Source organism: Bicyclus anynana, chromosome 26 (genome assembly GCF_947172395.1).
Source record: "Bicyclus anynana chromosome 26, ilBicAnyn1.1, whole genome shotgun sequence".
NCBI classification, from domain to species: Eukaryota; Metazoa; Arthropoda; class Insecta; order Lepidoptera; family Nymphalidae; genus Bicyclus; species Bicyclus anynana.
The window spans coordinates 8,420,971-8,445,596 of record NC_069108.1 but is presented as its reverse complement, the minus strand read 5'-3'; the positions used below and the strand labels follow the sequence as shown (position 1 = coordinate 8,445,596).

At 39.5% G+C, this 24,626-nt stretch overlaps 2 protein-coding genes across 10 annotated transcripts in view; one reads left to right on the top strand and one right to left on the bottom strand.

The window, feature by feature from the left end:
• Positions 1 to 24,626, bottom strand: part of LOC112052834 (zinc finger protein 84-like) — a 387,100-nt gene that overhangs the window by 136,303 nt on the left and 226,171 nt on the right. The window lies entirely within an intron of this gene.
• Positions 925 to 21,656, top strand: LOC112055149 (RNA polymerase II subunit 5-mediating protein homolog). The gene is made up of 13 exons (XM_052889920.1): positions 925 to 1,133; positions 2,063 to 2,155; positions 3,057 to 3,323; positions 4,876 to 5,169; positions 6,545 to 6,685; positions 7,370 to 7,477; positions 9,673 to 9,768; positions 10,685 to 10,814; positions 12,268 to 12,545; positions 14,476 to 14,592; positions 16,949 to 17,036; positions 17,638 to 20,152; positions 20,466 to 21,656. Exons 1-12 carry the CDS (start codon positions 1,089 to 1,091, stop codon positions 17,805 to 17,807), a joined length of 1,827 nt encoding a protein of 608 aa, XP_052745880.1. The 5' UTR covers positions 925 to 1,088; the 3' UTR covers positions 17,808 to 20,152; positions 20,466 to 21,656.

Sequence of the window (24,626 nt, the reverse complement as noted above, 5' to 3'; positions counted from 1 at the left end):
CTGTACCTAGAACCTGAAACATAAAAATGTTCAGATTACTCTGTACCGACTCTTAAATCTATGGTCCAGATTCACTTTTCAATGAAACTAATAATATTTTTCAAATTAAAATCATTGAAATACACGACGTCTTTTTTCAGATCATTTTTCAGAGTAGTCGCGTATTTCGAAAAAAGTAATTATTTGCATTCGCGCTATTTGCAATTAGCATCGGACGCCAACTTAAATATGGCGCCCGGAAACCACCACAGCGTATCAAAGTGTAAATAAGTGATGTCCCAAGTCAAGACCAAAGATTACAATGTATTATTGGAAATAGATAGGCTACTCTAACTTTTTTCGGAACGCTTGTGATAGCGCCATCTAGTGAGTAGCTACAGTATTTTTAGTATAGTATCCATTATGTTATAAAAATAATAATGCATATTTTTTGTAAATAAGAGATTTTTAATTTTGTAATAGTTGAAGAAACTAATTGAGAAAAAAAAAATAAAATAAAATAAAGACAAAAAGTTTTCCATTGTAGGATTATTTAATCGTATCTGTGATATGCACCACTGGGCCAATTGACTATATGGAATATCGTTGAAATTAATGTACGGTTACTGTCTTTCTTTAATAATCCCTTTGCTTTAGAAATACAAACACATTCTTCCTATTGCACGTCAAAATAAAAGGATAAATAATTCTTTTTTTTTTGTTTTTTTTTCATACTTACACGGTTTAAATCTCTAAAAACATTATAATACATACACACCATATGTAATGGAATTTACTATCCTGGAATCTAAAATCTAGGATGTAGATGGCGCTGATTCGTAAAGATTTCACGTTCTTCTAAGTTCCCATGGCATGGTCAAGACTAAAACAAAAAGCCTAGATGTCATACTCATAAAGTAAAGAGGTCACGAATTCAAGATTTTAACAAGAATAATGATCGATGGTTTATTTTATCTGCATTCTGCTTTAAGATTTGAGGTTACAAATAAACAAAATATTTGAATTTTATATAAACTTTATAGTTATTCTAAATTATAAACTTAATTTTGAACAATAATATTGAACTTCTGTTGTCGCTTAGAAGCAAAATGACGGACTATGAAGAACCGGCGGCAAAAATATCGAAGTTAGAGGTTTGTATCGATTTCGTTGTAAAATACCTGTTTTTACAGAAAATTATTAAATACAGATCGGTATTCTAATACGTTACACTACTAGTCGTTGTAATAGTAGAAAATACAAACCTTATAATGACAACTTGTCTGGAAGTAATACATTTTTGCTTATTTCTGCCGCATAACGGTATAAGTTATGTACCGGGCTAAAGAGCACGGTTGCTGGCATAAATTTAAAAGAGTCGGCACAGATCACGGTTGCCGGTGTAATTACAGGTGTCAGAAAAATGCGGGTTGATATCGGAAGCGGATATAAAGAGCAAATCATGATTATTGAATGGGAATCTATCAGGTCTAACAATTCCCAATTATCAATAACCCTCGAGTGGCAGAGCACCTTAAGTGAAGTCCAGGACTTGTGACTGTTAATATGTAGGGCTAAAGACGTCTTAAAACTAGCCATGCTCCCCAGCTATTTAAAAATAATCCATGAAGGATTAACAAAATCTGTGGATGTATCGAACTTCACAGCAGGAATGATGAATGACTCGCCTATATAGCAGAACTCGGCCTCCCAGTACTCTCCACCTAACTTACGGAACAATTTGTACTATCTCGGCTTATGATGACACAAGCTAACCGATCAAATGGCTCACTTGTGCCGACAGGCATATGTGGCCTATGTCTCAGGTTGAAGGGTACTAAACAATGCATTCTGGAATGTGTTTCTTACATGCTGGTATAGTGTTTTAGAATTTAAACTATCGTGAGTGTTATTAATATTAATTTATTATGAAACACAGCTAAAACTATGCTGTTTGGATTATGCCGCTTTGCAAGAACCAGCACATGACTAAGGGTTCTTATGTGTTGGAAACTATTCGGGCATAGTCCAATATTGTATCGCATGAGGTTTAGTTGTGTTTAAAATGTACACTTGTTTACAGATACCCTCAAAAGATCAGGATGAGGAGATGGACGAGGGTCAGGAGGAGTGGCTGAGTGAGGGAATACTCACAGATGATGACTATAATCCTGCGGTAAGTGATTGCTCTGGACCATGCACAAAGACTTAAGTGGAGATGGGCAGGCCACCTTGGCAGGCTAAAGGACAAACAGTGGACTAAGAAAATTACCTACTGGAAACGTCCACTTGGTAAAAGGAAGGTAGGAAGGCCTATAGGAAGGTGGGTAGACGATTACCGCAGTGGCTGGCCAAGGTTGGATGGAACTCACAAAAGAAAGGGACAAATGGAAAAAGATGGAGGAGGCTTATACCCGAAGGGGCCCATTATTAACTAGTACATAAATTAATTATTTAGATAAATATATAGATTAGTTAGAATAGTTTTAAGATATTGTTAAGTACTATCTAAATGGGAAAAATAAAGCTTATTATTATTATTATTATTAAGTGATTGCTTGTAGCTTTTATTTAAGTATAAACTATATAGCATTTTCCTTATAGTAATCTATTACATAAATACAAATAGGTATTACATAAATACAAATCATACTTTGAGTCTGTTCATACTGTATAATTTGATATGTCAGAAACAGAAATCTTGTGTATACTTTATTTTATTTTGAATTTTTTCATATGAGTTGTATTTATTTATACCTGAAATGATAAAATGTAGCATATATGTATGTTGCTAAGTAACTTCTATCTAGTGATGATCTCAATAAAACAGTGTCAATATATATTTAAAGTGTTTTTCAGTACAGACGTTAGTCTTAACTAAAAATGGGTAAATAACTTCATTTGTTAGGTCATAATATTTATTCACTTCTATTACTATTTCACTATAGGCCCCATTTTATCGTATTCCTACAGGAATGAGAACCATGCGGGTGAAACCATGAGGCATCTGCTAGTTATAGATATAGTAGAGATAGACATAGTATATATTGTTTCTGTTAATGGATATTACTTTACAGACTGACCAAGATAAGAGTGATCTAAACATGAGTGTCGCCCAGGAAGACACCACTCAGAGCTTGCCCGACGAAGACACACATGTCAGCTCACTCCAGGACAACACAAATACTGAAGACAACACACACATCGAAGACAACACGCACATCGAAGACAACACACACATCGAAGACAATACACACATTCGAGAAGAATCTGTTACACCAGATAACTTGGATTATCAGGACAACTTTCAGTCTCAGGATAACTTGATGACAGATACAATACAGGTATATACAATACAATTTTTTTTTTTTAATGTAGAACTTCATTATACAAAGCTGGAATTGGGGGATTAACCCAAGCCCAGCGCCGAATCCGTTTAGTCTTTCAACACTCATAATAGTCCAGTTGACATTTTTTTTAAAATGGTCTTAAATTGTTCATTATCGTTATAATAGATTGAAAAGAATATTTTGTTGAGACGTGATTACATAAAAATTTCAATTTTTGAATATTTTTTTGACAATACGAACAAAAACGCCTGTCGGCAATGAAGGTCTATATTTCAAGTGTTTCATGACGTCACGTAAACAAATCCTTTACAAACGGAGCGTTTGACAAAAATATTAGTTTCATGTTAAGTACATCGTACGTTAGCTAAGTGTCAGAGGGCAATGGAACGAAGTATTTTGGGTATAAGACTAACGGACAGGATCACCTCAAGTGAGATAAAACATAGGACAAAACTCGCTGATGTTCACATTAGAATCGACCTCTTGAAATGGCGTTGGACGGGACACATGTTGCGCTGCACAACCGATAAATGGAGCAAGCAGGTGACACTCTGGTAACCAAGGGACAGTACCAGACAACGTGGACGCCCAATAAGAAGGTGGGAGGACGACATCCGCCTAACCCTGGGGCCACGCTGGACCAGAGTTGCGGCTGACAGGGTGCAGTGGAAGCAGCTGGAGGAGGCCTATGTCAGAAGACACTTTGAACAGCGGGACATAATATAATCAATTAAATCAAACACAACACTCATGTAACCAAAAGCTGTTCAAAATTAAGGGCTATTTTATTATTTATTTATTTTTATTAAGTACATCAAGTAACATTGTTTTGACGTTTGGAAAATACTTTTTATGATTTGTCATGATTTTTCATAATTTTTAAATATTTTGTTTTTAAATAAATAAATAAATATACTTAAACAATACACATCACTATCTAGCCCCAAAGTAAGCAAACAGAGTAGCATGTGTTATGGGTGCTAAGATAGTTGATATTATAATATTAATATACAATAATATACTACATATAAATACTTATATAATGTATAAATACACACAGACACTGGAAAACACCCATGCTCATCACACAGATATTTTCCATTTGTGGGAATCGAACCCACGGCCGTGGATGCAGAAGGCAGGGTCACTACCCACTGCGCCACACGGCCTTCAAATATGGTTTCATGAGAAACCTCAACTTTTAATAATTGATACCGATATATTTCAGACCCATAATCCATGTATTACACAAAATGAATATTGTTTTTATTAAATTTAATATGAGCCAATTTATACTTTACCATTTATATTTTTGTTGTGTGGTAAGGAAGAAACTTCTAGAGGTTGATCTGTGTAAGCTGGAAATCAATTGTATATGAACTCTTCTCATTCTGAGAGGAGACTCGAGCTCAGCAGTGAGCTGAATATGGGTTGGTAATGATATACCATCCTTTTTAAGTCTTTTTAAGTTTAAAGGGCAGACTCATTAAAAATATTTTAATTTGAACTCCATAAATAGCAGATTTTATTTCTTTTCACAACACAGGCTCAAGACAACTCTAATATTGAGGATATTTCAATGACTCTTGACTCACAATCTCAAGATAACTCTGTTCTGGATGTCACACAATCTCAGGATGACTCACTTGTTGATAATGTCTCACACATGCAAGATAACTCACAAGAGCAAGAGTCAGTTGTGCAAGATGAGTCACATATGCAAGAAAAATTACATGACAAGGATATCTCACATGTGCAAGAGGATAAGCCAGTTATACCTATACAAACTTTGGACGAGAATATTGAGCAAACATTGGATAATTTTGAGAATTTTCAACAGGTAACTAATAATTGCCATATTTAATGTTTTATTAAAAAATATGTACGTTCGGAACCCTACTCCCACCCTACACATACTCTACCCCTACCCTTCTCCCACCCTACACATACTCTACCCCTACCTTTCTCCCACCCTACACATACTCTACTCCTACCCTTCTCCCACCCTACACATACTCTACCCCTACCCTTCTCCCACCCTACACATACTCTACCCCTACCCTTCTCCCACCCTACACATACTCTACCCCTACCCTTCTCCCACCCTACACATACTCTACCCCTACCCTTCTCCCACCCTACACATACTCTACCCCTACCCTTCTTCCACCCTACACATACTCTACCCCTACCCTTCTCCCACCCTACACATACTCTACCCCTACCCTTCTCCCACCCTACACATACTCTACCCGAACCCTTCTCTCACCCTACACATACTCTACCCCTACCCTTCTCCCACCCTACACATACTCTACCCGAACCCTTCTCTCACCCTACACATACTCTACCCCTACCCTTCTCCCACCCTACACATACTCTACCCCTACCCTTCTCCCACCCTACACATACTCTACCCCTACCCTTCTCCCACCCTACACATACTCTACCCGAACCCTTCTCCCACCCTACACATACTCTACCCCTACCCTTCTCCCACCCTACACATACTCTACCCCTACCCTTCTCCCACCCTACACATACTCTACCCGAACCCTTCTCCCACCCTACACATACTCTACCCCTACCCTTCTTACACCCTACACTTACTCTACCCCTACCCTCCTTACACCCTACACTTACTCTACCTCTACCCTACTCCCACCCTACACATACTCTACCCGAACCCTTCTCCCACCCTACACATACTCTACCCCTACCCTTCTCCCACCCTACACATACTCTACCCCTACCATTCTCTCACCCTACACATACTCTACCCGAACCCTTCTCCCACCCTACACATACTCTACCCCTACCCTTCTCCCACCCTACACATACTCTACCCCTACCCTTCTCTCACCCTACACATACTCTACCCCTACCCTTCTCCCACCCTACACATACTCTACCCCTACTGTGCTCTGTCTATACCCTACCCCTACCCTACTCGTACCCTACCCTACACCTACCCTACCCTACATTACATCTACCTTACTCGTACCCTACCCTGCCTCTGCCCTACCTCTACCCTACTTTTACTTCTACCCTACCCCTCACGCAGAGATACTCCTAACATAGCTCGCTCCATCGCCTGCTGTGTGACTCTCAGCCTTCGTATGAGGCCCATAGTTAGCGACCAAGGTCATGCACTAGCAACATGCACTATTAATATTCACTTATAATAAAAATGAATGTCTGTTTATATTTATCAGTCAGAAATCCATGATGAGCTCGGTGCTTTTCTGGTGAAGAAACCTGACACCAAACCACTTGACGACAAGGAAGTTGTCAGTGACATTGAAGAGTCTCGGAGACATTCTGATGATGACGGGAATGACACTGACGAACTGCTGGTGAGTTGATGATCATTTTGTTGCAATAATATAGTCTTCGTTATCTGTTGATAATGTAGCTCTCCGTTGGTGAAAGAAACAAACAAGTCAAAATCAAAATTCATTTATTTTAATTTAGATTACTTTACAAGCATTTTTGAAATGTCAGATATTGTTATAAGATAATGGTAACAGTTAAACTTGAAAACTTCAAGAATTTTCAAATGGATTTAGTAGTTTCAATGCCTATTCAATGCTTTATGCATTATGAAGAATGAAAAAAAAAGTTCTATACAATTTATGACGAAAAACAATTTGTATGGATCCCAGATATCATCATTATCAACCCATATTCAGCTCACTGCTGAGCTCGAGTCTTATCTCAGAATGAGAGGGGTTAGCCCAATAGTCCACCACACTGGCCCAATGCAGATTGGTTGACTTCACACATGCAGAGAATTGAAAAAAATCTCTGGTATGCAGGTTTCCTCACGATGTTATTCCTTCACCGTTTGAGACACATATTTAATTTTTTTAAATGCACACAACTGAAACGTTGGAGGTGCGTGCCTCGGACTGGATTTGAACCCACACCCTCCGGTATCAGAGGCAGAGGTATCCCGGTTATAATCTGAGAATAAATGTAGGACTATTTTTGATAATAAAAATGGATTAAAACAATAATAATTATTATTGTAATTTTAGCGAATGTTAGGTGAAGACGGCCAGAAGAATAAGAAGGAAGTCAAGAAAGTAGAACAGAAGAGAACAGAAGAGTCTCAGTCCAGTGATGATGATGAATATATATTTGGAGTAAGTAGAAAACACTTAACATTTTACCCTTACATGCCGTGCCGTATATGCGATATATGACGTATAAATTTCAGGTAAATTTATTGGTAAAGAAAATTATACCTAAAGACCTTTAAATATGGTCCAATGTTCAATAAAATCCCAAATTCAGAACAAATTCAACCTTAAGTATTGAGTTTAAGGTTGAATTTGCAAATGGGACTACTTGAATTGAGTGCCAAGAAGTTGTGTTTGGCACTCATTGAGTGGGGACGTTTTTTGGTCGCTGATTGTGCATCCACTTTTTAATAGGAGATTGATGACGACCGGTCGCCCATCGTATCCATTACGTGTTACGTGATATGTAAAAAAATCTATACTTATAATAAATCTGTAGAGAGGTCAATTCTGTACATGAAATATATTTCCAAAATAACAATCAGGGGGTGATTTGAGAGTGATCGATATTGATGCCAAAAATGCAATCAGTAAAATTTTTGTCTGTCTGTCTGTCTGTATGTTCTTTATAGAAACAAAAACTACTGGACGGATTTTAACGAAACTTGGTACAATTATTCTACATACTCCTGGGCAGGTTATAGTATACTTTTCATTACGCTACAATCAAAAGGAGCAGAGCAGTGAAGAGAAATGTTGAGAAAACGGGAGAAGTTACTCAATTTTTTAAGCTTCCGTCGCGTGTACAGCCTTAATGGTTAAAGTTACATAGAAATCATGTATGACGGAAATGTTCTCCTTAAAATTATCTATAAAAACACAACAGCATATATATGTCTATCTTTTATGGTTGACTCACAATAACACGTGTAACTCCCGATAGCTTAGCAGTTCGGAGCTTTCTAATTATATTTGTCTACTCTTATGTTTATAACACTCATCACTCATCCCTAACTAAAAAAGTTAACATTATTACCTATTCAATAAAAAAAGAATCATAAAAATCGGTAAAGTAACACCAAAGTTATACAAGAAATACGCTAAGCCATCGCGCGTGAATACTAATTCATGCTATATGGATTATTTTTGTGTAAAGGTTGCCGCGCTCGACGCGACTCGCGGGGGGGGGGGAATAAATAAAGAAGTGCAGCCTTAATGAGTAGGGTAGGGGTAGGGTAGGGTAGGGTAGGGGTGGGGTAGGGTAGGGGTAGGGTAGGGGTAGGGTGGGGTAGGGGTAGGGTAGTGGTAGGATAGGGGTAGTTGAAAGTTTACAACGACTTTCACGCGGAAGAATTCGCGGGCGTCCGCTAGTATAAAGTAAACTAAGGGCAATAGGCGAGCACAGTGTCATGCTCCTCGCTCGATAGAGGGATATAAAGATTGTTTAAATGGCTCACAACGGTAGATTAAACCCGCATTCCCTGACTGTCGGCTTCTTCAACGCAGACGGGCTCACCGATAAAATACTCGCGGGCAGCGAATGGATAATTTATTACTTATTGTAAACAATAAAGAGGACATTAAAATCCCACCAGGCAATAAAACGTCGGCCCTGGAAATCCCAGGCATCCTCGTATAAAGGATAAATTTATTGAATCGGTTAAATAATTTGTTTAATAAAAGTATGTTTCTTGAAAAAAAAAACCATTTTTATCACTCTTTTTGTTCAAAAAGTTTGCCGGTGTACCAAAATTTAAGATAAGTAAAATTTGAAGTTGTATAATTTTTTGTATTATTTTTTTCTGTTAAGAAAACGAACAAACAAACCAATGATAACTCTTTAAAAAAATATGTTAACTCAGGCTGTACGATCAACAATCTTTGCTTGTCTTCGTTGGGCACAAATTAAAAATGTAAAATGTTGTAGAAAACTTTTTTGGATAAATTAATGTGGAATTATCAGAATTTCTTTACATAATAAATAAATTGCCGGGTGGTTAGGGTAGGTCAGGGCCGAGAATTGGTATTCGGTTTTATTATTGGAGTTTACTTCTTAAGAATCGATTTTCATATTATATAGTCCCTAGTATGAAAAAATATGAGCAGTAAAATTCGATGAACGAATGACAGCGTTACGTTTTTTTGTGCGGAACCTATTCTGCGCACCTTTCACCGAGCGCACGCCGCGGCCTGCTGCATGGGACAACATACACTATTTAGACAGTCGATCTGAAAGAGTAAACCCCATTCGTGCGTTGGAGCTGACACATAGTTCTTTTTTAATTTTGAAGGCTTAAAAATGATTATTATGTGTACAGAGCACCAAAGTGTCGCGAGTGAAGGTGAGCGAGAATGTTACCATTGTGAAGAAGCTGCCGACCAAGGCTGTGCCTGAAGAGAGTGATAGCGATGAGGTGAGATGATCTTTTATTCATTACTAGCGGTTTCACCCGCGTGGTTCCCGTTCCCGTAGGAATACGGGGATAATATGTAGCCTATAGCCTTCCTCGATAAATGGGCTATCTAACACTGAAAGAATTTTTCAAATCGGACCAGTAGTTCCTGAGATTAGCGCGGTCAAGCAAACTCTTCAGCTTTATTGAGTATAGATTCTTTATTCTTCATAGTTTATGTTTCCCTGGTACTTTGTTCAATATAATGCGACCAGAGACAACGATGGATACTTTTTATTTCATTAATTATTTCCTTTAGATCTCTTCATAGGTCGTTCTGTCCCGGTACTTCTTCCATATAACTTCCTATTCCAGAAACTTAAGCCCACTACGCCGTTACAATGCGGATTGGCGGTTTTTATCACTATACGAGTAGACATGTAGACATGTTGACCATATATTGATTTTTATGTGACATTGGGTAATAATCTAGTAAATAAAGTCTTTATATACAGGATGTCCCATAATTAATGGACATGCGTTTTCTACCTTCATTTCTGATTTGTTTATTGGTAAACAGTGCTTCCGATTTCGGAGGATGTGGGTTCGAATCCGGTCCAGGGATGCAGACCAGATGCAGATGTCACAAACTGTGAAGGAAAATCCTGCATACCAGAGAATTTTCTTAATTATCTGCGTGTGTGAAGTCTGCCAATCCGCATTGGGCCAGCATAGGACTTTTGGTCTAACCCCTCTCATTCTGAGAAGAGACTGGAGCTCAGCAGTGAGCCGAATATGTTGATGATGAAACAGTGGACATTGAGTATAGCTTTACTATAGATCAAAGGCAACATAATAAGGTAAATTAAGCAACTTTGAAATGGCGAGTACGGAGTCAAGGGTTAACTTGTCAATAAATAAAAATAATCTATTTCAGACATCGGACGAAGTAGAAACGATAAAGAAAATCTTCACGCACAGAAAGACGGGCAACTATGCTTCCAAGAGCACCGCCCGGCCTTCCTCGCGACACGCCTTGCCTAGACACATCACGCTACGTAGACCCAGTGAGTGTGTAGCCATTTATCTTCTTCCACTTTGTCTCTTCATAGTTTATGCTTCCCTGGTACTTCGTACTGATACTCGTCGAAGAGCACCGCCCGGCCTACCTCGCGACACGCCTTGCCTAGACACATCACGCTACGTAGACCCAGTGAGTGTGTAGCCATTTATCTTCCACTTTGTCTCTTCATAGTTTATGCTTCCCTGGTACTTCGTACTGATACTCGTCGAAGAGCACCGCCCGGCCTACCTCGCGACACGCCTTGCCTAGACACATCACGCTACGTAGACCCAGTGAGTGTATAACCATATATCTTCGTCCACTTTGTCTCTTCATAGTTTATGCTTCCCTGGTACTTCACACTGGTACGCATCACACAGCACCGCCCGGCCTTCCTCGCGACACGCCTTGCCTAGACACATCACGCTACGTAGACCCAGTGAGTGTATAACCATATATCTTCGTCCACTTTGTCTCTTCATAGTTTATGCTTCCCTGGTACTTCACACTGGTACGCATCACACAGCACCGCCCGGCCTTCCTCGCGACACGCCTTGCCTAGACACATCACGCTACGTCGACCCAGTGAGTGTAAAACCATTTTTCCTCTTCCACTTTGTCTCTTCATAGTTTATGCTTCCCTGGTACTTCATACTGGTACTCGTCGAAGAGAACCGCCCGGCCTTCCTCGCGACACGCCCTGCCTAGACACATCACGCTACGTAGACCCAGTGAGTGTATAACCATATATCTTCGTCCACTTTGTCTCTTCATAGTTTATGCTTCCCTGGTACTTCATACTGGTACTCGTCGAAGAGCACCCCCGGCCTTCCTCGCGACACGCCACGCTACGTAGACCCAGTGAGTGTATAACCATATATCTTCGTCCACTTTGTCTCTTCATAGTTTATGCTTCCCTGGTACTTCATACTGGTACTCGTCGAAGAGCACCCCCGGCCTTCCTCGCGACACGCCACGCTACGTAGACCCAGTGAGTGTATAACCATTTTTCCTCTTCCACTTTGTCTCTTCATAGTTTATGCTTCCCTGGTACTTCACACTGGTACACGTCGAAGAGCACCGCCCGGCCTTCCTCGCGACACGCCTTGCCTAGGCACATCACGCTACGTCGACCCAGTGAGTGTGTAACCATTTATCTTCGTCCACTTTGTCTCTTCATAGTTTATGCTTCCCTGGTACTTCATACTGGTACTCGTAATATAGAAAGAAAAATAAAACGCTAAAGATATATAATATCGATAAAACGCAAATGGTAGATATATTTTTTAATTAGTAATCTAGATTAATTTAGTATATTAATAAAACATTACAAGTACAATCATTTATTTATACTAGCTAGGACATATAAGTAATTTAGAACTCTGTATAAGTAATTTAGAAAACACATTTGTTCTGTAATTACAGAAAAACACTTCAATTGTATTCATTTGTTATAGCCCCAGAAAAAAAACTAGTGACGTCATCGCCGCTGTCAAAACCACAACCAAAACCGAAAGTGCAACCGGAACCGAAACCAGAACCGACTATCACCAAACCGCGGGAACTCCCCGACCAGAGGACGCTGTCGAAGACTGTCCCTCAGGTTCAGAAGATGAGGGTCATCCGCAAGGAAACCGTGAAGGTCAAGGAGACTCCCAAGCCCACGGTGGAACCTGACGAGATCATCGATGAAGACGAGTTCTTGGACAGAGAGGATGACTTTGATTTGGACGAGGTTCGTTTAGTCATGACATACCTACATTATTGAAAACTAGCTGACTCCCGAGGAATTAAATTCCACGTGGAATTTAGTTTTTTACAAATCCCTCGGGAACCATGGATTTTTCCGGGATAAAAAGTAGTCTATGTGTTAATCCAGGCTATAATATATCTCAATCACAAATTTCAGCTAATTCGGTTCAGTAGTCGAGGCGTGAAAGAGTAACAAACATTCATATCATCAAAATCATCAGTTTTCGCAAATCTCGGGAAATCATGGATTTTTTCGGAATAAAAAGTAGCCTATGTGTTAATCCAGAGTAAAATTCTTTTTCCATTCCAAATTTCAGCCAAATCGCTTTTGTAGTAGCGGCGGTAAAGAGTAACAAACATCCATACAAACTTTAGCGTTTATAATATTAGTAGAATTTATTATCCACGTGTTCTCATGAGAATACTGGGATAAAATATAGCCTACATGACGTGGCTTCTAGTGGTGAAAGAATTTTCAAAATCGGTTAAATAGATACAGATATAACCCCCTACAATACCAAAATACCCATCAACCAATACACTGTTGCCCCAATCAGGCTATATGGTCAATGATCTTAGCTTGTCCCCGTTGGGGACAAAAGATTAATTTAACATTAATTAAAAATGTCGTAAAATGTCTTAGCAAACTTTTTTTGATAAAGTAATGATTTCGTTATTAACTGGCAGACCCGGTCAAGCTTTGCTTTGACTTTAGTGCACTTCTTCCATTCCCTTACCTAGCCTACTCCAACCCTTCACCTGCCCTACGTCTACCGCTACCCAATCCCCACCCTATCCCAACCCTACTCTTACCTTACTCTTACCCTATACATATTAAAATTCTAATTATTACGAATCGTTTGTATGGGAGTATAATTTTTTTTTTAGTCTTTAAATTTCTCTCACCGTAAAAACCATCCTACAACTTCAAAGAAAAATTGAAGAAAAGAATTGACCAAATTGGTCCAGGCGTTGTTGAGATTTGCGCTTACCAACGCATTTTGCGATTAATTTTTATATTATAGATGTAAAATTATTCAGATTTTTTTAGATATAAGAAAATTGCCAGGTCATTAGGGTAGGTCTGGGCCGGGGATTCCCTTTTAAAACTTATACTCAGGTCTACGGTCCCAAGAACCTGTGAAGAAAGCAAACAAATTTGTGCAGTTCATGCAGCGCAATGCTGAGCTGCTTTTGTCAAGGTTGTGCCAAACGTGACAGTGTGGTGTGTTTGTTGCTTCTACTACTTGACTTTTGGTCTTGCCTTCTCCAAGTGGTTGAGGCATCGGACAATAAAATAGTGGATTGAGGAAAATACCATGGAAAATCTCATGGAATCATTTTGTCTGAACTGCTCAAGTGCTGGAGAGAGCAAACTGCAAGCGCGAGCTGATGTCAACTGTAATGAGGCGGAAGGTTGCATTTTTAGACATAATATGCTAAGAGGACCCCTCTACTAATTTCCCAGGTTGATCTTAGAAGGCAAGGCACCAAAGCAATGTAAATGGGTAGACGATATTTAAGAATGGGACCAAGAGTAACTGTAGCCATCATCATCATCATATCAGCCGATGGACGTCCACTGCAGGACATAGGCCTTTTGTAGGGACTCCCAAACATCACGATACTGAGCCACCTGCATCCAGCGAATGCCTGCGACTCGCTTGATGTCGTCAGTCCACCTGGTGGGGGGTCGGTCAACACTGCGCTTACTAGTGCGGGGTCGCCATTCCAGCACTGCTGGAACTGTAGCCAGCTGAAAAACATTTCAAGTGGTCGGAAAAGCTTTTCTGACTAGGTCAGTCAAACATCAGTTCAAAGAGGGCACCTGATTATGACTGTGGTTGTATGACATAAGTTTAAAATAAACGTTTCTTCTGTTTGCCTTAATGTTAGTACTGTTACTATTCCAGGAGTTCCACTCGGAGCCGGAGACGTACAGGCAGCGCATCATGAGGCCGGAACAGATGGACGAGGAGGTGCCCACGGACGGGGACTCGCACTCCGAGGACGACGACAGCATGTACGATGTGAGTGAGTGGACACTACTGTCTACTGCAGCCCGAGACGTACAGGCAGCGCATCATGAGGCCGGAGCAGATGGACGAGGAGGTGCCCACGGACGGGGACTCGCACTCCGAGGACGACGACAGCATGTACGATGTGAGTGAGTGGACACTACTGTCTACTGCAGCCCGAGACGTACAGGCAGCGCATCATGAGGCCGGAGCAGATGGACGAGGAGGTGCCCACGGACGGGGACTCGCACTCCGAGGACGACGACAGCATGTACGATGTGAGTGAGTGGACACTACTGTCTACTGCAGCCCGAGACGTACAGGCAGCGCATCATGAGGCCGGAGCAGATGGACGAGGAGGTGCCCACGGACGGGGACTCGCACTCCGAGGATGACGACAGCATGTACGATGTGAGTGAGTGGACACTACTGTCTACTGCAGCCCGAGACGTACAGGCAGCGCATCATGAGGCCGGAGCAGATGGACGAGGAGGTGCCCACGGACGGGGACTCGCACTCCGAGGACGACGACAGCATGTACGATGTGAGTGAGTGGACACTACTGTCTACTGCAGCCCGAGACGTACAGGCAGCGCATCATGAGGCCGGAGCAGATGGACGAGGAGGTGCCCACGGACGGGGACTCGCACTCCGAGGACGACGACAGCATGTACGATGTGAGTGAGTGGACACTACTGTCTACTGCAGCCCGAGACGTACAGGCAGCGCATCATGAGGCCGGAGCAGATGGACGAGGAGGTGCCCACGGACGGGGACTCGCACTCCGAGGACGACGACAGCATGTACGATGTGAGTGAGTGGACACTACTGTCTACTGCAGCCCGAGACGTACAGGCAGCGCATCATGAGGCCGGAGCAGATGGACGAGGAGGTGCCCACGGACGGGGACTCGCACTCCGAGGACGACGACAGCATGTACGATGTGAGTGAGTGGACACTACTGTCTACTGCAGCCCGAGACGTACAGGCAGCGCATCATGAGGCCGGAGCAGATGGACGAGGAGGTGCCCACGGACGGGGACTCGCACTCCGAGGACGACGACAGCATGTACGATGTGAGTGAGTGGACACTTCAGGGTTCCCAACTTAGGGGTTTTCCCCCCAGATTTAGGGGGCAAATAAGTGAAATGGAAATTTTTTAGGGGTATTTTCAGGGATTTTTTGACTCTTTAATATTTTTAAATTGATGATAATTTAAATATTTCTTTCTTGACCTAGCGACTTATAACGACATATAATACTTTAATACGCTACTACAACCACTCTGAGGCAACTGGTGGCAATTTTCATCGAATAAAAAAAATTGTTAAATTTATTCATTGTCAACATGTATGATTTCAAAAAATCTGAATCTCCAGATAAAGACGTAATATTTTGTCTGTATTAAATATAGACTTTTGAAACATATTACAGCATATTATTTTAAAATTATTATGAATTTATATTTTTAGGGGGACAATTCAATAATTAAGGCGATTTTAGGGGATTTTGACACAAACTTTAGGGATAAATATTTTGAAGAGTTGGTAACACTGACACTTTACTGTCTACTGCAGCCCGAGACATACAGGCATCATGAAGCGCCCGAGGGATTTGCACTCCGAGAATACAATACCCTATGTGGCTTCAGATTGCTACGAACTAGGGTTCGAGGATTCGAAATTAAATACCTGGTGACTCGTATAAGACTTCCACTCCCAGTATCAATAGCCAAGTTCACTATAAGTCACTTGTATCGCTTGTGTCACTCTGATGTTCACTTTACTCCGTTCTGAAGTTAACTGCACCGTGCTAGCTATCCGTCTCACACACCCGCAAGGATGTGGAGGAAACAGTTCCGGGGTTGGACCGTACCGTACAGTAAAGGTACTGTGATTGCAGACGCCTGCCGTGAATACGGTCAGGGTCATTGGGAAGCCATTATAGGCTTAGAGTGGATGATCAAGAAAATCACCTAGGCTGGGTTAGTCCCGCTTGTGGGAAGCCCGGCCCCAGTGAGTGTGGCTGAGCCATTATGAAGAATGGTGGTCTGCGAGAGATGATGGAAGGTGAGAGATACCTTCTAGGGAATACTTTAGATGGGGGGTCTATGTTATAAGAATAGCATGCCTAGGGAATAGCCAATTGTGTAAATCAAACCAAATCTAAGCTCGTTTTCCTCAGAAAATGACAGACAATTTTGTTCGTGACTATGAGTGTGATACAGGTCCTTCTATAATTGGTCTGAGAAGAGCATGCACCGAGCACATTGGTCATTATTATTAATATCAAGTTTTCAATATTTCGTGACCTTTTGCTTTTATATTTAAATATTTATGTAAATAACGAAGTCCCCTGTATGTTCCAGGAGTTCCCGTCATCAGAGTCGGACCAGGACGACTGGTTCACACTTGACGTGCGCGGCGAGCGCGCCGGTGACTACATACCACTTTTGGGTAATTTGGTTTCATATAAATTAAAACCTTTGACTATAGAGTAGTAAGGTGGTCTTGACCTTAGACATGTTATGTTACTCATAATTTCTCGTTCTGTTATGTTACACATCAGTTCTCGTTCTGTTATGTCACACATCAGTTCTCGTTCTGTATGTTACACATAATTTCTCGTTCTGTATGTTTCACATCAGTTCTCGTTCTGTTATGTTACACATCATTTCTCGGTCTGTATGTTACACATAATTTCTCGTTCTGTATGTTTCACATCAGTTCTCGTTCTGTTATGTTACACATCATTTCTCGGTCTGTATGTTACACATAATTTCTCGTTCTGTATGTTTCACATCAGTTCTCGTTCTGTTATGTTACACATCATTTCTCGGTCTGTATGTTACACATAATTTCTCGTTCTGTATGTTTCACATCAGTTCTCGTTCTGTTATGTCACACATCAGTTTTCGTTCTGTATGTTACACATAATTTCTCGTTCTGTATGTTTCACATCAGTTCTCGTTCTGTTATGTTACACATCATTTCTCGGTCTGTATGTCACACATCAGTTCTCGTTCTACCAACGCTCACTATGCTGATCGTCCCCCAGGCTCGAAGGCCCACCAGCTGCTGTCGGCGGAGAAGCAACGCGTGACGTCACGGGTGCACTCGCTGCGCCAGAACCTGAGCGCCATGCAGGACAGCAGCAAGCGGCAGGCCGACCTGCTGCGGCGCGCCACGCACCAGCTCGCCGACCTCGACGCCGCGCTCAAGGCGTGAGCGCGTGACTGACACCACTCGACGCATGAGTGACACCACTCGACGCACTAGTGACACCACTCGACGCACTAGTGACACCACTTGACATGAGTGATGCTACTCGACATGAGGGACACTACTCGACATGAGTGACACTACTTAACACATGAGTGATGCTACTTAACATAAGAGTGATGCTACTAAACACATGAGGGACACCACTTGAGTTGGGTTATACTACTTAACACATGAGTGATGCTACTCGACATGAGGGACACTACTCGACATGAGTGACACTACTTAACACATGAGTGATGCTACTTAACATAAGAGTGATGCTACTAAACACATGAGGGACACCACTTGAGTTGGGTTATACTACTTAACACATGAGTGATGCTACTCGACATGAGGGACACTACTCGACATGAGTGACACTACTTAACACATGAGTGATGCTACTTAATGCCGGGAAGCTCCGTAAAAGGCGCTAACGTGAATGTGGACGGTTTTCGCGGTATTCACGGACGTTCACGCCGGTCCCCGATCAGAGTCGGTATTTTGTCCCGCGACAAAGGGTTCGCGCCTCTTTCGCGCGGTGTTCACACATTCACGGTCCTCCGCCAGTTTACTTTCTGTAAATTCTATATAATTCTGATAGCTGCTTGTCTACGGTAAGTCTGAGATTAATTTTATTTAATTAATAAAGACAGTTCTAATCATAGAGTGCAAGTAAAAAATAATTTTCAAACTTGGTTAATAAATGAATGTCTGCAAATATACTCGAGTGGGGTCTCAAATGAAAGCGCACCGAAAGAGAATATTGATGACTTGTTCGAGAGTGTAATTGACAATTTCATGACTTTCGGAGGGTTTTTCAAAATTTTCAATTTTATGTATTGTGTTTTGCATTTTGTATCATTTAAGTAATAATGATACAAATTGCAAAATTTGCTCATTAATACAGTTGTGTATTGCGTCCCCAGGGAAAGCAATGCATTTTCATCTATCTCGACACAAGTGATGCTACTTAAAACACATGAGTGATGCTACTCAACACATGAGTGACACTGCTCGACACATGAGTGACACCACTTGACATGAATAATTCATGACTTAACACGTGAGTAACACGACCATATTATGTAAATCAAATCAAATTCGTTTATATTTAAATAGTTAACAAATGGGCTTAATTTATAAGGACTTTTGAAACATTTAGTTTGCATTTTAAAGTCATATTAGTAACTTTGAGATGAGTTCACGAAGCAGATTGTACAGCTTCCAAGAAATTCGCAGTTACTTTTTAAACACATTCCTATATAGTCCAGGATCCAGGGAGTATTTTTACAATTGATAACTATCAAGTTAGTTTTCCGTGAGTAACTTATCTTAATAACCTCGTTATTCATACAAGTTGGGAGGAGGGTAGTTTATCAAAGTTGTTACTAACCAGTTGTTTTTTTTACTGTCGCTTAGTTAACAGTTATACAACTTAACAGCCACAATGTCCTTCAAATTGCGTGGTAAATTATCTCGTTCCGACGCTAAGAAATTTTCATTACCTGGTAACCCAGTTAGTTACCACAATCGAGACTTTTTTTTTAAGAGAATCAATTTTTTTTACCAGAATCGAGAATTTTTTGTCTCATCAAGATAAAGCTACTCACTTAAATTAACTTGATACTAATCAATTGTAAAACTGCTTCACGGATCCTGGGCTAATATTATTGATATTGAGTGATACATTCATATATTGATATTGAGTGATACATTCATATATTGATATTGAGTGATACATTCATATATTGATATTGAGTGATACATTCATATATTGATATTGAGTGATACATTCATATATTGATATCGAGTGATACATTCATATATTGATATTGAGTGATATATTCATATATTGATATTGAGTGATACATTCATATATTGATATTGAGTGATACATTCATATATTGATATTGAGTGATACATTCATATATTGATATTGAGTGATACATTCATATATTGATATTGAGTGATACATTCATATATTGATATCGAGTGATACATTCATATATTGATATTGAGTGATACATTCATATATTGATATTGAGTGATACATTCATATATTGATATTGAGTGATACACTCATATATTAATTTTGAGTGATACATCCATTTATTGATATTGAGTGATTGAATGAGTAACGCGCCTTGACACTAGACTGACACAGCTAACATGACTGCCACTACTTAGCACATTAGTGTTAGAATCGACATTCAATTAAGTTGAGTGATACGACTCATCACATGAGTGTATAATGTAATGTTTTTTATTTTGTTATGTAGCGGTACACACAGATTAATCAATAATAGGTAGAGCCGTGATAGCCAAGTGTATATGACCTCTGCCTCCGATTCCGGAGGGTGTGGGTTCGAATCCGGTCCGGGGCATGCACTTCCAACTTTTCAGTTGTGTGCATTTTAAGAAATTAAATATCACGTGTCTCAATCGGTGAAGGAAAACATCGTGAGGAAACCTGCATACCAGAGAATTACCTTAATTCTCTGCGTGTGTGAAGTCTGCCAATCCGCATTGGGCCAGCGTGGTGGACTATTGGCCTTACCCCTCTCATTCTGAGAAGAGACTCGAGCTCTGCAGTGAGCCGAATATGGGTTGATGATGAAGGTAGATAGAGCGCACGGAAAACGACAGTGTCGTAGCCGCTCCAAATACAAAATTGAAAAACTAATACATTATCGATTAAGAACGCCATGAAGCGTCGCATTAGTATTTTTCAATATTATTCAAGAAAAATGGCGTCTTATGTTTTTAAATATTTTAAAAACTGTTCACAAAAACTAAATAAATAAGATGGAGTATTTTTTTATTGGCAATTATTTATTAATATATTAATTTACGTAAACTTCGTTTTTTTAGAATTGCAAAATTTTGTAAACAAATATGGCCGTATTCATCACTGACATTAGTTGTGACGTCATCCTAGGGATGGGCCGTTGATGAACTATATCGAGAATTAACTACTAATCGAATTATATCAATTGTAAAAAAATCACTTTACTTAAAAACTCACTTCTCAGTTGGCAACACTAATCACACAGTCAAAATACGCGCGATATTAACTATCTACCTCTTTCTGTTGCATATTAATTAATACCTATCAAATAACATTTTTTTCACTTGTATCTGTTTATTTTAAATTAAAAGAGTACTAAAAAATTTAGGCAGTACTTGTTAACGCATTATCTTTTGTTAATATATAAGTACGTAACTAACTAAACAGCGCTATGAAAAAATTACTTTATTCAAATTACTCAATTACGATATCGATACTGAACGGAATACATTCGATATTTACAATCGGTAAATCGTTCATTTTTAATCTGTGGTGACAATTTTACTTGGCACAACCTTAGAGAGACGAAACGTCAAATTAACATTTAAATGTAATCTGTGTGCATAATTTCGTGTTTAATTTCGTTTATTTCTAAAAATTTTGATTAAACCCTGTGTATGTATTGTATTAAAAAAATGTTACGTTTGTATGATTCTCCATAGGTGGATTGTAAAGAACAAAGTGTTTGTGCGTGTTTTAATAGTTTGATGGTTCTGAAAACTGTTATGAAAGTTTGGCATCGACAAAAGGGTTTGTTTATTTACCAAATAGCGCAATTCAATCTGGACATACTATAGTTGTTGTTAGTTTTAAATTTTGAAATACAAATTATGAAAAAAGTTTGCATACTCCGATGTCCACGGCGTGACGGTTTTTTATAAGTTTCACCTGCTTCACCACGTTGCTTGCTGCTTGTAAACACTCATTCTGTGTCATCTTTATTCTGTGGCGGTACATAACAATGCAAAAAGGGTTTTTTTAATAAATTGTTATTTACCTTGTAATACTGCTTGTGAAAATAAAATTCAATGTATGTAAAACTAAAAGTATCTATAATGTAATAGTAATTAATGATAAAGTATATATAAGTTTAAGATTATATTAAATATGTAATAATTTATTTCTTGTAATTTTATTTTTTCTTTCTACATAGTAGACAAGTTCCCCTTTCTATTGGAATATGGAGACTCACAAATAACGTGACTTACTATTTTTAACCGACTTTCAAAAAAGAAGAAATTTCTCAATTCGTCGGAATGTTTGTTGTTCTTTAATTATGTATGTTTACCGATTACTTTAATTATGTATGTTTACAGATTACTCGAAGATGCCTGAACCGATTTGAAAAAATATTTTTTTGTTTAAAAGGGTATGCATTCCAGTTGATCCCATAGTATTCATGTCAGGATCTGATGATGGAACCCTGGAGAAATTGAGGGAAACTTTCTAATATTATAGGGGCACTACAATTCAAAGGTCTGATGTCGATCTGATGATGGAGCCGAGGCACAAAACCAAGTTAGTGATTTATTAATTAAAGCCGTGCCTGAAAATCTTAAATCTTTATGGTTTAATCAGCTTTAGTGAATACATCACTAACTTGGTACCTCCTTCAAATTGATCAGAAGATAGCCCATACGATGTTACTTTTCGCTTTTTAGTTTAGTAGAAATATTTTTGTGATTTTGAAGTCAGTAGTATTTTTTTATATAGAACAGATTTTGTTTAAGAGTTTTCAAAATCGGTTTAGTAGATTTTGCAGATTCCCCCAATAACACCACAAACTTTACCCCTTTACGATATTAGTATATAGATTTAATTAGTAAAAGAAACGGTTGTCTGTAAAGACGATTTTGGCTGGTGGGAGGCTTTGGCCATGGCTAGTTACCACCTTACCGACAAAGACGTATCGCCAAGCGATTTAGCGTTCCGGTACGATGTGTAGAAACCGAAAGGGGTGAGGATTTTCGTCTTCCCCCTAACAAGTTAGCCCGCTTCCATCTTAGATTGCATCATCACTTACCATCAGGTGAGATTGCAGTCAAGGGCTAACTTGTAAACAATAAAAAAAAAATCTACATAGACCAGAATATTTTATTTCTTGTAAAAAAAAGTTGGCAACCCTAGAGCGAGGGAACGACGTATGACGTCATCTTTTTTCGAGTGTGCAGCCGGCTCCATCGAATTAGAAGACGTCACGTCAATATCTCGTCATACACAACATGGGGATCACTAAAAGACGGTATATTATTAACAATTTATTATGAAATAGGTAACATAGATACTCTGTACCTACTCTTAAATCTGTGTACATTGTAATTATATTTTTTTAAATTATAAAACTGTATTTTAATATTAATAAATACGCAGTAATTACATTTAATCTAAGACTGCAGGTAGTTGACTCATATCAAAAATATAAACAATATATCGATATCAATTATTAATAATCGAGGATTTCATAAAAAAAAAATCAAAAATCATTTATTTCAAGTAGGCTCAGTTTACAAGCACTTTTGACACGTCAGTTGACTATTTGTAAAGATTCTACCACCGGTTCGGAAGGCAGGTTCTGCTGAGAAGATACCGGCAAGAAACTCAATAGTTGCTCTTTTGAAAAAGTCATACAGTATTATAATTTACAATTGATAACAATTACAATTTCTTTTCAATTCAGGGACTTACCCCGCTATCCCTAGGCAAAGAGAACTGGCGCAAACCTATAGTAATCAGTAACTCAGATCGTGTGGCAATATGGAAGAGCAAGGAGTTGCATGGACGATTCTACAAGGCCCTTACTGGGCCGGATGTAGATCAAATAACATCTGTATCTTGGTTGCAATTCGGTGACCTCTTTGGGGAAACCGAGGGTTTTGTCTGTGCAATTATGGACGAAGTTATAAAGACGAGAAACTACCGGAAACACATTATGAAAGATGGCACTCTAGACATCTGTCGAGCGTGTCATCGTCCTGGGGAGTCCCTCAGGCATATTGTGTCCGGGTGTTCTCACCTTGCTAACGGCGAATACTTGCACAGACATAATCAAGTAGCCAAGATAATCCACCAACAACTTGCTCTTCAATATGGCCTTATCGATTTTGAGATGCCTTACTATAGGTACGACCCAGCGTCAGTCCTTGAAAATAGCAGTGCATTGCTCTACTGGGACCGAACGATTATCACTGACAGGTATATTGTAGCCAATAGACCTGATATAGTGCTAGTCGATCGGTCAGTGCGTCGTGCAATAATTGTTGATATTACTGTTCCACATGACGATAATCTGGTTAAAGCCGAAAAGGAAAAAGTATCAAAATACTTGGACCTTGCTCACGAGATTACCGCCATGTGGAATGTTGAGTCAACTATTATTGTTCCGATAGTTGTTTCAGTCAATGGTCTTATAGCGAAAAGCTTCGACCAACACCTTAAGAAGCTTTCGCTTAACTGTTGGATCAAGAGTCGGATACAAAAGGCAGTGATTCTTGAGACGGCGCGTATTGTGAGGAGGTTCCTCACTCTGGAGCCCTGACCACCGGTTGCTTGGGCACTCAAATGTCCCGCAGCGGGAGGGTGAAATTTTTTTTTATAAATTTTTAATAATGTTTTGTATTTTATACTTATATTGTTAAAAATTTAAAAAAAAGAAGTAATAAATAAATGAGAGAAGAGACAATTTCTTATAGTTTTATTTCCTGTGTGAAGGTGGAAGCTGATCCAATGGCCTCTAAGCGCTTTTATCTTTAAGGAACTCATCAATGTTGTAGTAACCTCGACTAAGTAAATGTTTTTTAACACATTGCTTAAAGCTATGCATTGGCAGGTCCATCACAGTCTTGGGGATCTTGTTATAGAAGAGTACACCCAAACCTACAAAAGATTTTTTTAACTCTTTGGAGACGATATGCAGAAATAACTAACTTATGCCC

What these genes read in the sequence shown, in the direction of transcription:
- LOC112055149 (XM_052889920.1), top strand. Translation starts at nt 1,089, where the DNA reads ATGACGGACTATGAAGAACCGGCGGCAAAAATATCGAAGTTAGAG. An exon ending in ATGACACTGACGAACTGCTG is followed by an intron (nt 6,686 to 7,369) that starts GTGAGTTGATGA and finishes TTGTAATTTTAG; the next exon opens with CGAATGTTAGGTGAAGACGG. An exon ending in ACGACGACAGCATGTACGAT is followed by an intron (nt 14,593 to 16,948) that starts GTGAGTGAGTGG and finishes TGTATGTTCCAG; the next exon opens with GAGTTCCCGTCATCAGAGTC.